At 44.4% G+C, this 15,201-nt stretch overlaps 1 protein-coding gene across 1 annotated transcript in view; it reads right to left on the reverse strand.

Annotated features, from left to right (window-relative positions):
* Window positions 1–15,201, reverse strand: part of ASPH (aspartate beta-hydroxylase) — a 163,389-nt gene that overhangs the window by 5,747 nt on the left and 142,441 nt on the right. Inside the window, exons 23-25 of the mRNA XM_040261284.1 lie at window positions 12,887–13,022; window positions 6,656–6,747; window positions 6,149–6,282 (exon numbers count right to left, since the gene is read on the reverse strand). Of these exons, the coding sequence (XP_040117218.1) occupies window positions 6,149–6,282; window positions 6,656–6,747; window positions 12,887–13,022 (362 nt within the window). The remainder of the gene's footprint in view (window positions 1–6,148; window positions 6,283–6,655; window positions 6,748–12,886; window positions 13,023–15,201) is intronic.

The following is a 15,201-nucleotide window of genomic DNA, read 5'->3' on the forward strand; positions in this document are numbered from 1 at the left end:
TGTTTATTCACACGAAAGCCAGTTCAGATGCCTGCAGTGACACAGTGCTGTTGTGGAAGCAGCAGAAAGGCAGAAGGCTTGATTCATTACAGCCAGACCTCTAGCCCGAGATCATGGTTCTAGGGAATATCCCAGTGCCTACAGCTGTTATGCTAATGTTCCCTGCAAGGTATTTCAGTAAGCGGAGTAGAATACAGAAAAGGGTCCAAGAGCTCAGGAATAAGGCTGCTGTAACACAGCTCATATTAAAAAGCAGAGACATTACTTTGCCAACAAAGGTCCGTCTAGTCAAGGCTATGGTTTTTCCAGTGGTCATGTATGGATGTGAGAGGACTGTGAAGAAAGCTGAGCACTGAAGAATTGATGCTTTTGAACTGTGGTGTTGGAGGAGACTCTTGAGAGTCCCTTGGACCGCAAGGAGATCTAACCAGTCCATCCTAAAGGAGATCAGTCCTGGGTGTTCATTGGAAGGAATGATGCTGAGGCTGAAACTCCAATACTTTGGCCACCTCATGCGAAGAGTTGACTCATTGGAAAAGACTCTGATGCTGGGAGGGATTGGGGGCAGGAGGAGAAGAAGACGACAGAGGATGAGATGGCTGGATGGCATCACCAACTCGCTGAACATGAGTTTGGGTGATCTCCGGGAGTTGGTGATGGACAGGGAGGCCTGGCATGCTGTGATTCATGGGGTCGCAAAGAGTCGGACACGACTGAGCAACTGAACTGAACTGAACTGAACACAGCTCTTAATAATCTTGATTCACTGAAATCCCACAGGTTCTGACTGCATTGGAAATCCTGGCACATATGGAATTGAAATGTAAAACTGCATTATGGCTGATTCTCTCCTCCTAATACATGTAGACAGAATATATACACACATACCTTCTTTGTTTGCCTATCTGTCATCTATCTATCTATCTGCCTATCTTTCCGTCAGTCCACCCATCCATCCATCCACCCACCCATCAATCTATCCATCATCTCTATCTAACAGGAGACAGCACTTTTCTGAAAGCTAGGACATCTGTGTCCTTGTTTTGACCCTGCCAACTAGCTATGTGGCTGTGACAAGCATGTCATCCATGGGCCTCAGTTTCCCCATCTGTGCAATGATGTGGGTGGACCAGATGGCCTTCAAGTCTCCTTTCAGCATGGAAATTCTCATAATTCTCTGAGTCAAACTGTTGACTAGGACTTTAGTTTTCACATTACACTTTATTTATTTATTTATTTATTTTTTTACACTTTATAATATATATTTTACAACACTGTCCTTTGAAAAATGGGTATGATATTTGCTCTTTTGTTTAAAGTCAAAACATTAATTTCAATAAAAGACGGCAAACTTGACAAAGAAGTTCTTTTCCCAATAGGTTCTATATATACTTACCCCCAGGGTATCTCTCTACCTCCTCCTGGGGAGCCCAGTTTTGGCCAGGCTGCCACAGGGCCCCCTCCAGGTGGCCGGGGGCTTCTCCCCTGCTGACCAGCCCCTGTACAGCCTCTCTATATAGCCTCTGACTTCCTTCTCTTGGTCCTGGGTCACCAGGTAGCAGAAGGCTAAGAAAGCCAAGAAGAGAAAGGAGAAAGAAAGGAAAGATGGAGAGAAACTTCATGAGGCTGGGATGCCTCTCTGCCCTTTCTCCCACATCAGAGGTAAGGGGGCAGGGAAGCCAAAGGAGGAAAAGAGGGGGTGGCTACCTGCGGTGTCTGGCTGCACCCCCCACCCCAGCATCCCTCCCAGCCCCAGGCCTATCAAACTGCAGACCTTGTCTGTTTCTTACTATCCTTTCACCAGCCCTGGCCCCCACATCCTCCACTGACTTCCATCTCCCTCCTCACTTTCGAGCTCCTCAGGGCCCCCACGCTACCCCCATCAGAGTGCATGCTGCAGGTTCTAAGGACCACCTCCAATGATTCCAGGAGACTTGGTCTCACTCCTGGGAATGTGAGGGGCAGAAGTCACTGTTTCTGCAGCAGTCGGAGATGGGCACAATAGAAGCTCAAAAATACTGAGTGCATTTTACCACATCACACTCTGTAAATACAGCTCTGCTGCTGCTACTAAGTCACTTCAGTCGTGTCCGACTCTGTGCGACCCCATAGACAGCAGCCCTTCAGGCTCCCCTGTCCCTGGGGTTCTCCAGGCAAAAACACTGGAGTGGGTTGCCATTTCCTTCTCCAGTGCATGAAAGTGAAAAGTGAAAGTGAAGTCGCTCAGTCGTATCCGACTCTTAGCGACCGCATGGACTGCAGCCCACTAGGCTCCTCCATCCAGGGGGTTTTTCAGGCAAGAGTGCTGGAGTGGGGTGCCATTGCCTTCTCCGAAATACAGCTCTGAATGCATTTGTTTATATGGATTACTGTAATACTCAAAACCACACCAAGACATACTTTTATTCTCCCCATTTTACAGGAGGAAAGTGAGGCTTAGTGAGGTCATGCGAGTTGTCTAAAGTTACACTTCATAAGACGGAACGCCAGGATTTGAACCCTGGTCATGTGACTTTGGGGTTCCCTGGTGGCTCAGTCAGTAATGAAACTGCCTGCAATGTAGGAGATGCGGGTTCAATCCCTGGGTGGGGAAGATCCCCTGGAGAAGGAAATGGCTATCCACGCCAGTATTCCTGCCTGAGCAGAGGAGCCTGGTGGGCTACAGTCCATGGGGCCACAAAGAGTCCGACACGACTAAGCAACTAACACTGTCACTTTCACTTTCTCCTCAGCTGAAAAAGAGAGATGTTAATCATCCCAGGTATGTAGGATTGTTGTGAAGGTTAATGAGTGAATGTATGCAGAGTGCCTGGCACATAGAAAGCACAATGTCTATAATCACTATGCGCTTCCTCCTTATGAATATACACATATAGACATGGAGAAGCATCTGGGCAATATCTCTGAGTACTGAGATCAAAAATAATTATTTCTTTTCTTTTTTGTGTTTGTGTTTTCCAAATTACATAGCAGGAGCATGCATCAGTTTTGCCATCGGAAAGCATTATTCATTTTAAATGATAATTTTGTCATGATAGAAGGTTGCATACCTGCAAGCTTATGACCAGGTAAAAAGTGCTGTGTTCTGCAGTGATGGAACCTTTAAACACAGAGGCACGCTAGAAGGAATTGCAAAACACTGAGGAAACAGCAGTGTGATTATTAATACCTGAGAACTGTGACGCACAAATTGCCACTCTTTCCAAAGTTGAGAAGCTCTGAAAAATTGCTTCCTGTTGCTGAGCACAAGGAAGCCCGATTTCTCGGTATGTGTGCTTCTGTTTCCATGCCAATGTTACCACCACAATAACAGCGTGAAACTTCCAGATTTCATATTACAGTCTTTCTGTCCTCAGAGTTTATAAACTGACCCTGCTTTTCAGCTCTCTAGCTATTTTCACTAGCAGCCTTGCACAGTGTTTTACTGTCAATTGATCCATTTTGCTCATGAAAAACACTCTTTTTGTAATGAAATATTTAGCCTGACCCAACCACCCTTGAGTTAAGGATTACAAAGGATGAGAATGTAACGCAACATAAAACAAGTACAATAAGGACATGGAGAAGGATGCTGACCCACAATGATGAGATGGAGGAAGGACACTGATGCTTCAAAACTCCTCAGGGACAAGACAGATGAAACAGTCCATCCTCCAAAAATTCGCCTCCAGATCCAATGAGAGTTTGCTGGGAGGAGTGAGTGGCAAACACTTTTTAATATCACTATCAGTTCAGTTCAGTCGCTTAGTCGTGTCCGACTCTTTGCGACCCCATGAATTGCAGCACGCCAGGCCTCCCTGTCCATCACCATCTCCCGGACTTCACTCAGACTCTCGTCCATTGAGTCCGTGATGCCATCCAGTCATCTCATCATCGGTCGTCCCCTTCTCCTCCTGCCCCCAATCCCTCCCAGCATCAGAGTCTTTCCCAATGAGTCAACTCTTCGCATGAGGTGGCCAAAGTACTGGAGCCTCAGCTTTAGCATCCTTCCTTCCAAAGAAATCCCAGGGTTGATCTCCTTCAGAATGGACTGGTTGGATCTCCTTGCAGTCCAAGGGACTCTCAAGAGTCATATAACACCTGCTTAGGAAATCCCATGGACACAGGAGCCTGGTGGGCTATAGTCTATGGGGTTGCAGAGTTAGACACGACTGAGTGACCAACACTTTCACTTTTCTCTGTCAAAGTTCCCAAGTTTCAGTGGCAAATGAGCTAGCTGCCTGTCCACTGACCACCTGCAGCATCCTTATCTGTGCCTCTCTTATGACTCCTGGCTTTTGAGCTGTGTTAGCTCCCTGATTGGACACCTGGTAGGGTAAGACCTCAACTTGAGTCATCGTGGAATCCCCCTCAGCACTGGGTGCTACTGTACCAGGTCTGGGCTGGCGGGTGTGTGTCAACAACCAAAGGAATGACCTGCACATTCCTGAACACCTCGCCATCAGACCTCCACTAAGGGTCCTGAGAAACGGGTAAGAAGATAATAACTTGGTTTCTGCCCTCCAGGCACTTACAGCTCAGTCCCAGAGATTAGATTAATGTGTACTAATTAATAAAAGCAATAATAATAATAAATAAATAAATAAATAATCAATCAATAATTAATTAATAAAAGCAATTCCCTGGTGGCTCAGATGGTAAAGAATCTGCCTGGAATGCAGGAGACCTGGGTTCAGTCCCTGGGTTGGGAAGATCCCCTGGAGGAGGGCATGGCAATCCACTCCAGTATTCTTGCCTGGAGAATCCTTATGGACAGAGGAGCCAGACGGGCTACAGTCCATGGGGTCGCAAAGAGTAGGACATGACTGAGCGACTAAACACAGTACAGCAATGGAGATAAAGAACAGGATCACTGACGACATACCCTGTACCTACTCTAAGAAGTCAAAGAAGAGGTTCCTTTTCTGGAATGAAATTGGATCTTAGTAGTATGTTTATTTTGGATGGGTGAAAAGATAGGCACTCCAGGGGATCAGAGTAATAGGATCAGGACTGGAATAAAGAAGATCAAAAGAAGCTGCCCTGAACAGTCACTCTTTCCCTGCTTAGGACAGTCCCCAGGCTAAGTGCCTTGTATGCATTATTTAGTCTAATCTGGACAACAATCCTGCAGAGTAGATAGCATCACTGCTGATTTGATAAGTAAGGAGCCTGAGGCTGCAGGGGATTAAGTAACTGGCCAAGGTTGCACAGGATTAGCTGGCAGAGCTGGGATTTGAAAAGGCAGCCATTGTGCCATGCTGTGTCCTCTACAGCAAGACACAAATATCACCAGGTGTTTGCTTCAGGAAGGAGACTCTTTGTATTGATGAACAGTTTAAACTGTAAAGCATGAACACAGTGTGTCCCGTGTATAGGGCTTAGCTGACTCTGACAAGCTGATAAGTTAGCTGGCTCCGAATATAGGTTTGTCCACCTAGAAAGAGAAGCAAGATGGCTCATCAACCAGACGAGAGTGATCTGGGGAGAAATGGTGAAGGAGGGCCGCCCTAGAACTGGGGAGTATCTCTGATCAACAGCAGGGGTTCCCTGGTGGCTCAGATGGTAAAGAATCTGCCCATAATACGGGAGACTCGGGTTGGATTCCTGGGTTGGGAAGATCCCCTGAGGAGGGCATGGCAACCCATTCCAGTATGCTTGCCTGGAGAATCCCATGGACAGAGGAGCCTGGTGGGCTACGATCCATGGGGTCTCAAAGAGTTGAACACGACTGAGCAACCAACACTTTCACTTTTTTTTTCACTTTCTGATCAACAGAAAGCACACAGTCTAATGAAGTTGGATTAATACCTCTCCCCCTAGTCTATTTCAGTCACAAAGTGAAATGAAAATGAAAGTGAAGTCGCTCAGTCGTATCTGACTCTTTGCAACCCCGTGGACTGCAGCCCATCAGGCTCCTCCGTTCATGGGATTCTCCAAGCAAGAATACTGGAGTGGGTTGCCATTTCCTTCTCCAGGGGATCTTTCTGACCCAGAGATCAAACCCAGGTCTCCCACATTGCAGGCAGATGCCTTAACCTCTGAGCCACCAGGGAAGCCCCTTTAGTCACAAAGGAAGGGAAATAATCCACCTGAATGTAGCTTTGCTGTAATGAGCATCCATTGTCAGAGGTGATGAAATAGACAGAAAATGATGGGGGGAGCATACCTGGTCTCGTTGGCGCATCGGATCTTGCAGCCTTCCTTGGGAATCACCAAGCCCAGGTGCATTCGGAGCCTACAGTTCGTGGGTCCCGTGTGCGGCCACACGTGGGTTCCCGGGTGCATAATGGAATATTTGATCTGCACAGAAAACATAACCCCTGTTCATCCCTTTATCAAGGTGTGGGAGAATCACTAAATTAAAGCAACAGTACAAAATTACTGTCAATTTTGATCAGAGCCATCACAGCACTCAGAATTTATGTTCTCATCCTATTTCTTTGTAAAGGAACTAAAAATAAGGACTCCCATTTCCCACACAGCTATAAACAGTGAACATTTTCCACTCTCAATGCTGCCGTCAAGGCCATGAAATTGTTTCATTAAAATGCGAGTGAAAAAAGACATTCAGTGGGTCAAAGAAAATGACCAATTCTTAGTAAACATCAGCATTTCCATTTATTCTCCTGATAACTGACTGTGTCCTCCCCAGAAATGAAAACATTCTTGGTACCTGTCCTCTTCGGCATCCTGTTGTCTCAGGGAATTTATCTAGTAAAGAACAGGTCTTAGGAGCTCCTTTACAGGCATTTTCATTTTTTCTTCCTAGAACAATAAATGATAAAACCATTGTCAGGAACAAATCACAGTAAAGCTTTAACTCATCCTGTTTTGACTGTATACAACCTATATTGTCCTCCTCACTGTAAGAATGAGAAGGCTAGGACTTCCCTGTTGGTCCAGTGGCAAGACTTCGAGCTCCCAATACAGGAGGCCCCAGGTTCAATCCCTGGTGAGGGAACTAGATCCCACATGCTGCAACTAAGAGTTCACGTGCTGCAACTAAGACTCAGTACAGCCAAATAAATAAATAAATATTAAAGAAAAGCCAAAGGAATCAATTTTTAAAAATGAGAGGCTGAATAAACACAAGAAGACACAATGTTCTGTTGCAATAGATAGTGACTGGCAGAGTAAGGAGCAGAATACTCTACTCATTGGCCTAATGGACAGAGCATGTGTTACATGCCTATTTCCCCTCTGTGGCAGGCAGAATAATGGCCCATCCCAAAGAGGATCACAACCTAAGCCCAGTAACTTGTAAATATATTCGGTAACACGGCAAAGGGAAATTGTTTGCATATGACGATGAGATTACTAACCAGCTGACCTTTAAAAAAGGAGATTATTGTGGATGAACTGGATGGGCCCAGTGTAATCACAGGGTCTAAATACACAAGGAGCAGAGAGTCAAGGCCAGAGTGACACAGCCTGAGAAAGACATGACCAGCTATTGCTGGTTCTGAAGACGGAAGGGGACCACAAGCTAAAGAATGTGGGCAGCTTCCAGAAGCCAGAGCCACCAGAAGAAAGGCCAGAGCCACCAGAAGAAATGCCAGAGCCACCAGAAGAAATGCCAGAGCCACCAGGAGAAAGGCCAGAGCCACCAGAAGCCACCCTGGTGACACTTGAATTTTAGCTCAGTGAGACCCACTTCTGACCTCTAAATTGTAAAGATAATACATCTGGGTTATCTTAAGCCACTCAATTTATGGTAATCTGTTACAGTGGCCACAGTAAATTAATCCACCCACCCTAAGGAAGCAAAATAGATTAGTGCATTTTCCAGGATTATATGCTAATAACCTAAACATTATTTTTCATTGAAATTTAATGCATTTTTCAAAGTACATCTCCTTTTTTACGTGCTGATAAAGAAGAGGAAAGGAGGTCTCTGGGAGACAGGGGTTTCTCTGAGTGACTGTCAAGAACACAGATGTAGGTAGAGTCTGAAGCACCTTGGACTATGCAACTTTCTTCACCATCTACAAAATCACTGTTTTTTAGGAATGACGTACTCAGGAATGTACAGTGCCATTTGCTCTCATGGAGGAGAATAAACGATATATTTTTTTGAAAGATAGAGACATTTTAACTCCCAGAGTCCATGTTCTTAACTGTGACCTAAGACTGCCCCTATTACTGTTATATAATGTATAATTATTATGTAATAAAAAACTAGTATCACGATCATTTATCTGTCAGACCTTTGAACACTCACTGATCCTACTAACCACCCCATACTTAAGGCACTATTTTCATCGTCATTTTTCAGCTGAGGAATCTGAGGCCCAGAGATTCAGGAACAGGCCCACATTACACAGTAACAAGTGGTACAGCCAGGACCCCAACTCAGGACCCTCTGGCTCCAGAGGCTATACTGTAAAGCATGGTTTACCATTTCGTTGCATCTTGGATGTGAACATAGCTGTGCGGAACAAACCATTCTGCTGAGGAGAAAATGCCCAGCAGCCGAACGCAGTGTGGTTCTGTTTTATTATTTCCCACACAGTTTAAAGTAACTTTCAAGAAGTGATAAACTCTGCTTCTTTGGGGGAAAATAGCCTTAGAAAGAGATCTAAATGCCAATGCAAATCTGAGAAAACCAATTGAATATTTCATTTACACGTGAAGAATACATTTTAAGAGGGATATTCATGGAGCCACCTTGGAAGGAAAGCTATGACCAACCTAGACGCATATTAAAGAGCAGAGACATTACTTTGCCAACAAAGGTCCATATAGTCAAAGTATCTCAGGTGGTAAAGTGTCTGCCTGCAACACGGAAGACTCAGGTTCGATTCCTGGGTCAGGAAGATCCTCTGGAGAAGGAAATGGCAACCCACTCCAGTACCATGGCCTGGAAAATCCTACAGATGGAGGAGCCTGGTAAGCTACCGCCCATGAGGTCACAAAGAGTTGGACATGACTGGGCAGCTTCACTTATGGTTTTTCCAGTAGTCATGTATGGATGTGAGAGTCGAAAATTGATGCTTTTGAACCATGCTGTTGGACAAGACTCTTGAGAGTCCCTTGGACAGCAAGGAGATCAAACCAGTGAATACTGCAGGAAATCAATCCTGAATACTCATTGGAAGGACTGATGATAAAGCTGAGACTCCAATACTTTGGCCATCTGATGCGAAGAGCTGACTCATTTGAAAAGACCCTGATGCTGGGAAAAATTGAAGGCAGGAGGAGAGGGGACAACAGAGGACTAGATGGTTGGATGGCATCACCAACTCAATGGAGATGAGTTTGAGCAAGCTCTGGGAGATGGTGAAGGACAGGGAAGCCTGGCCTGCTGCAGTCCATGGGGGTCGCAAAGAGTCAGAGACGACTGAAAGACTGAATGACAATTCATGGAGCTGAGGTTTCTAAAGGTCCTGGTTCTGAAGTCTCATTAGGCTCTACTGCTGGGATGACAACAGGCTCATCTTGCATGACAACTTTACCTAGACAATTCTAGGTAGCCAATGCCAACTGATCAGTGTGTTGAGAAGAATTCAGAGGTCTGCCCTGAGTTCACCAAGAAAGGCTCTCGGGATCAGGTAGCACTGTCTCCCATGGGCTCTGGGAAACAAAACGACTGCGCATGTGTGGCATACTTGCTAACTCTATGTTTTACTGTTCATGGTCGTAGCAATAAATGAACAGGACAGATGTTCTGTAACACCCACATAGCAATTTGAAAGCATCTGTGGGGAAAAGTTCATATGTATATTTCTTGTCTCTTTCTTTTTTCTCTAACTCAAAAAAGCTGATCATTTAAAGGGAATACTGAAGCTCTGATACTCAGGCCACCTGATGTGAACGAAGAGCCGACTCACTGGAAAAACCCCTTGTACTGGGAAAGACTGAAGGCAAAACGAGAAGGAGGCTGCAGAGGATGAGATGGTTGGATGGCATCATCAACTCAATGGACATGAATTTGAGCAAACTCTGGGAGACAGTGGAGGACAGAGGAGCCTAGTGTGCTGCAGTCCATGGGGTTGCAAAGAGTGGGACACAACTTGGCGAGTAAACAACAACAACATATACCTCAGAACTGACTGGGCTGCTTAGAGACCTTTTGTGATTCCCACTTACATATGGATGGAAACCAAGCTTGAAGCCACAGCTTCAAGGCCTTCAAATATCCAGTAGCATCCTTTCCTAACTAGACTAGACAACCTCTAAGTCTCTACTAAGTCAGATCCGTATGGGCCTCTTATCGGACCTGAGTTCTCAGTGTTGCTAAGCAACAGCCCTACCGCCTCCCTCCCCACATTTTCCTGACTCCTCTGTCTGCAGGCTGACAGGGCATCTTCCTTCAGGGACTCCACCCTGCTTCTATGCAAGCTACATAACTGGATGCCATCAAAAGTCCTTAAACTGTGCATTTATTTCCAGAAAATACTGGATTCCTCCCAGAAGACTGGAACCACAAACAAAACAGAACAGAACCTTAATAAAACTTCCTAAAAGAGAAACTATTTTATGATCAAAAGATAAAACTAGAAATTAATTTCTAGTTAATTGACTGCAACTGATTGAAAAACGGGTATGTATAGAACACACATACACGTCTAAATTATTTTGGATCAAAATGGAAATCAAGATAAAATGAAGTCTTTTGGGGGGAATAATACAAGTGAAAATACACATTACAGGTTAAGGAAAGTAGTCAAAACTTTGAATCAGCTTTGAATCAAAGTCAGAGATCAGTCCATAGTCTTAAATGCTTTTATTAATGAAGAAGAACAAAAGTAAATTTTCTAAGAAGTCCCAATTGAAAAGTTACCAAAAAAAAAAAAAAACAATAAAATAAATAACAAAAGAATAAGAGGAGAAGAAAAATATAAAATCAAAAATTAGAAAATAATTAAAATAAGGTGAGATGTAATTTGAGTTTTTTTTAAAGAAATAATAGATCACTCTGTCAAACTTAAGAAAAAAGAGGGAACATGCAAATTCCATTCAGCGGGAAGAAGGATTTAACAAAGATAACAAGGAAGTAAAGAGTACTTTAAGAAATTACTCTAATTCATGGAAAATTAGGTATAATAAAAATATATGAAAATGTGTAAGTTAACAGATATTGTATGATTCCACTTATATGAATTGTTTTGTCTAAAGCAGTCAAGTTTGTAGACACAGAAAGTGCAAAGGTGGTTGCAAAGGGCTGAATTTTTCAAGGTGAAATAGTTCTAGAGATTGGTTGCCCCAAAATATGAATATACTTGACTGTACTGAATGTACACTTAAAAACAGATGAGGTGCTAAATTTTTAAATTATGTGTATTTTGCTACAGTTGAAAAATTTTAAAAAATACACCCAAACCTTAAAAGTCAAACCAAATAATCTGGTTGCCACCAACCAAACTGTCTCTGTTATTTATTTCCTTTTGTTTAATGTTCTTATATGCCCTACAATGCTTTGCATATTTCAATCTTATTTGTTTTGTATAAAAGATTAAATTTATTTGTCTTTTGCAGGAGTTTGATGCATCGTGGCTTTAGCAGAGAGTATGGTTCCCAAAAATTACCTCCAGGACGCGTACGATTCTGAAGCCTTGTTAGGAAGCCCAGTAGGTTCTATGAAGCATGAGGATGTTAATGGAATGGAGGCATTGGATGAACCGGTGAATGCTTACAGCCAACAGAACTGACTCATTTAGTGAGAAGCCGATAGACGAAAATTAGCATGCTAGTCACATATTGACCTTACGATAGCTCTGCTTAAAAAGGCCCTGTTGGAAAAAAGCTGACAGTCACTTGAAATCCTGTGATCTCTCTTCTTATGGACATTTCCCTGAAAATATTATTGAAGTTCTTTCTCTGATATGTAAACCTTCGTATTCTGAAAGCATACTGACACAAAGAATGGTGCTTCTTTGTCCCACGATATAAACCAACTGCTTACCATCCTCTACTTTATCTTCTGCAGCTAAAGGCATGAGACACGTGCTGGTTAGTCTTCAGAATGGATTTACTTTTGTACAGCTATTGTTAACCCAGGTTAATTTGAATTTTCAAGAGAGTTGGAGAGTGCTTTAAAGATAAAATTCAATGCTTCGCATTTTGAGGACAGATTGATATTAACTCGTTGGACACACACACACAGTGGGGCGTGTACCTGGGCCTGGGTTCAGCTCAGGGAATGGTATGTTGACTATGAACCCCTTCCTATTCTCTTTGTTTTAATTTCTTTTTGGCTGCACTGTGTCTTCACTGCTCTGCTTGGGTTTTCTCTAGCTGTGGTGAGTGAGGGCTGCTGTCTCGTCGCGGTGCGCGTGCTTCTCACTGCGGTGGCTTGTCTTGTTGTGGGGCACAAGCTCAAGTGCGGGCTTCAGTAGTTGCAGAAAAAGGGACTTAGTTGCTCTGCAACATGTGGGATCTTCTTGGACCAGAGAACATCGAACCCATCTCCCCTGCATTGGCAGGCAGATTCTCAACCACTGGACGACCAGGGAAGTCTCTTGTTCCTATTCTTGAGGAGCTCAGACACTAGCTTTTACTGAGTTGTCCCTCTGGTGTGTCATCATCCCTAACAGCTCTCATGTTGGGATGCGTTTCCATGGGACAGGGGCAAAGGAGGCCCAAGAAAGCTCTTTTCTAAGGCACCCATGGTGGGCTTTTCAGTTACATCTATACAGTAGGACTACTCTTTGTAACATATCATTAAACAGGAAAGACCAGGAAAACCCAAACACATTATATATCCAAATACAACAAAGGCATATATAAAACTATGAATTTGCATGCACACACACACACATAAATGAGTGTTCATACATTTTAAGAAGCAATGAACAAATTTTGATAATCTGGGTTTCCCAGGCTCTGTGAAGTATTCCCAGAAGGGCCCCCCTGCCCCTTTCCCATCAGGTCACAGAGAATGATCAGGAAGTCAGGTACTCACCTTGCTGCCACAGCGTAAACTGACTCCAGTCACCCTTTTCCCTCAGGTTCTCATCTTCAGGCAGGAAGAGGCCCTGGGTTTTATCCATCGCTGCAAGGCCTTCATCTCGGATTAACTTCCAGTTTCTTTCTAAGGACTAGAGGAGAAGATTCTGGACTGAAAATATGCCTGGTAATACACCTTAGAGTAACATTCAGCTTTTTGTTTGTTTGTCTGATTAATAAGTAATGAAAATTTCCCTCTCATCTAGATTTGTTGTTGTTTAGTGGACAAGTTGTGTCTGACTCTTTGTGACTCCACGGACTGTAGCCCGCCAGGCTCCTCTGTCCGTGGGATTCTCCAGGTAAGAATACTGGAGTGAGTTGCCATGTTCTCCTCCAGGGGACTCTTCCCAACTCAGGGATTAAACCCATGTCTCTTAAGTCTACCTGCCTTCGCAGGCAGGTTCTTTACCACTAGCAGCACCTGGGAAGCCCATCCAAGACATTCACCCCATCCTGAATGCACCTAAATCGGCAACACTCCCTGCAGCTATTGTAACTTGTTCAAGCTATGAGATGAATCTGTTCGATTCTTGTTAAACTGCCACACTGACGGGAGAGTTGCTGCTCTAACACATGGAATTATTTTTCAAATGAGGCCATTGGTGGGTGCCTCATACGTCAGGCTCTTCCTCTCTGCCCTCTTGGTATTTTAGAATCTTCTTGCATTTCTTTTGAAAGCTGACTTTAGGGGCATCTTTGGAAAGAGCTGATCTTTTGTTCCTAAAATAGGGCATAAAGCCCTAAGGGAAAATGTTAAAGTGATTACATCACTAAATACAAATTTTTAAAATTTTCTTAAGAGCAGGCTGTCTTTTACATGTGAAGTGTCATTCCACCCCCTCCTGCCTCCTCTCCCCAGGGTCCCCCTAGGCTGAGAGACTTTTCCATGAGCAGTAGTGACTTAATTTTTTTTTTTTCTTGTTTGCACAGAGGCACTGGATAACAGACTCAAGGCTGAAAGGAGCAAAGGGGTGCATGGTCTCCCAGTTGGTCCCCAACTGGAAACACTCCAGTGACAGCACCACTGACTCCTCAATCTGCTGAGCAAATGCTGCACGGACGTTGACTTTTTTTCTTTATTTATTTATCATGAAACAGCCACTCAGCATGTTCTCTCTAGAGCTTAGTACTTGGAGGTAGAATCTGACAACTGGAAGGATCTGCGTTGTGAGTGTGGTGGAGACTTCTGTCTTGAGGGATGACAGGGGACTTGGACAGTGACTGAGTCTAGGGACTCACAGTTTAGCGCCAGAAACTGGCACTGGGGTCCCACCCATCACCTCTGGGTATCTGTGGAAAGAAGGGGTTGGACCACAGAGGGCTCGGGGCCCTGCCCCGCTCTGGGGCAGCAGGGTGGCCATGGGTCCCCACTATGATGTTGAGGACAGACACTGGGCAAGGTACTGGTGGAACAAGGTGCTCTCTGACTGGGTATTGGGCACACCTCAAAGGAAGTGCACACTCTGATGGCTGGGGAAAACTGGGCTAACCAGAGACTAAAAACACAAGAGAACAGAACCGTCACGACCCTCTACGTGTTCAACAGAGCCACTTTTTCTAGCAAAGTAATTACTGTGCTTGAAAGTGGCTCAGTGGTAAAGAATCTACCTGCCAAGGCAGGAGACACAAGAGATGTGGATTTGATCCCTGGTTCAGGAAGATCCCCTGGAGTAGGAAATGGCAAGCCACTCCAGTGTTCTTGCCTGGGAAATCCCATGGACAGAGGAGCCTGGAGGGCTACAGTCCAGGCGGTCGCACAGTGTTGGACCCAACTGAGCGATTAAGCAGGGATACTTAACGACTGCACTTGGGAATGTTTTCCAGTTTTGGAAAGACACCAAAAAAAGAGTCTCTTTTTTGGGCCTAGGGGGAGGGAATCTGGAATGGGTCCTGGGAACGGCATTTTCAAGCACAAACCAAGGTACCACACTGTAAAAATTTAATGGTTACAGGAATTAAAGGCCGAATAAATTTTTTTCTTGTGTGCATGCATGAGTGACATCGAGAGAGATAGAACAAAGGAAGAGGTGGGGAGTGAGGCTGGGGAAGGAGGAAGGACAAGGAAAAGGAGGAGGAGGGGGAGAAAAGGAGAAATGCATCTTTTCTGTAAGTATCATTAGTCTTCTGACTTGGCAAATAACTCCATTTTTTAGGAAATTCCACCAGGAACCTGAAGAGCAGACCATGCCTACATTCTCATCTGAAATATTACTTCCTTCACCCTACATTCATTCATTTTGTGAAACTGAAAAGAGAGATTCATAGGGTTGG

Source organism: Oryx dammah, unplaced genomic scaffold (assembly GCF_014754425.2).
Source record: "Oryx dammah isolate SB20612 unplaced genomic scaffold, SCBI_Odam_1.1 HiC_scaffold_19, whole genome shotgun sequence".
Taxonomy (NCBI): domain Eukaryota; kingdom Metazoa; phylum Chordata; class Mammalia; order Artiodactyla; family Bovidae; genus Oryx; species Oryx dammah.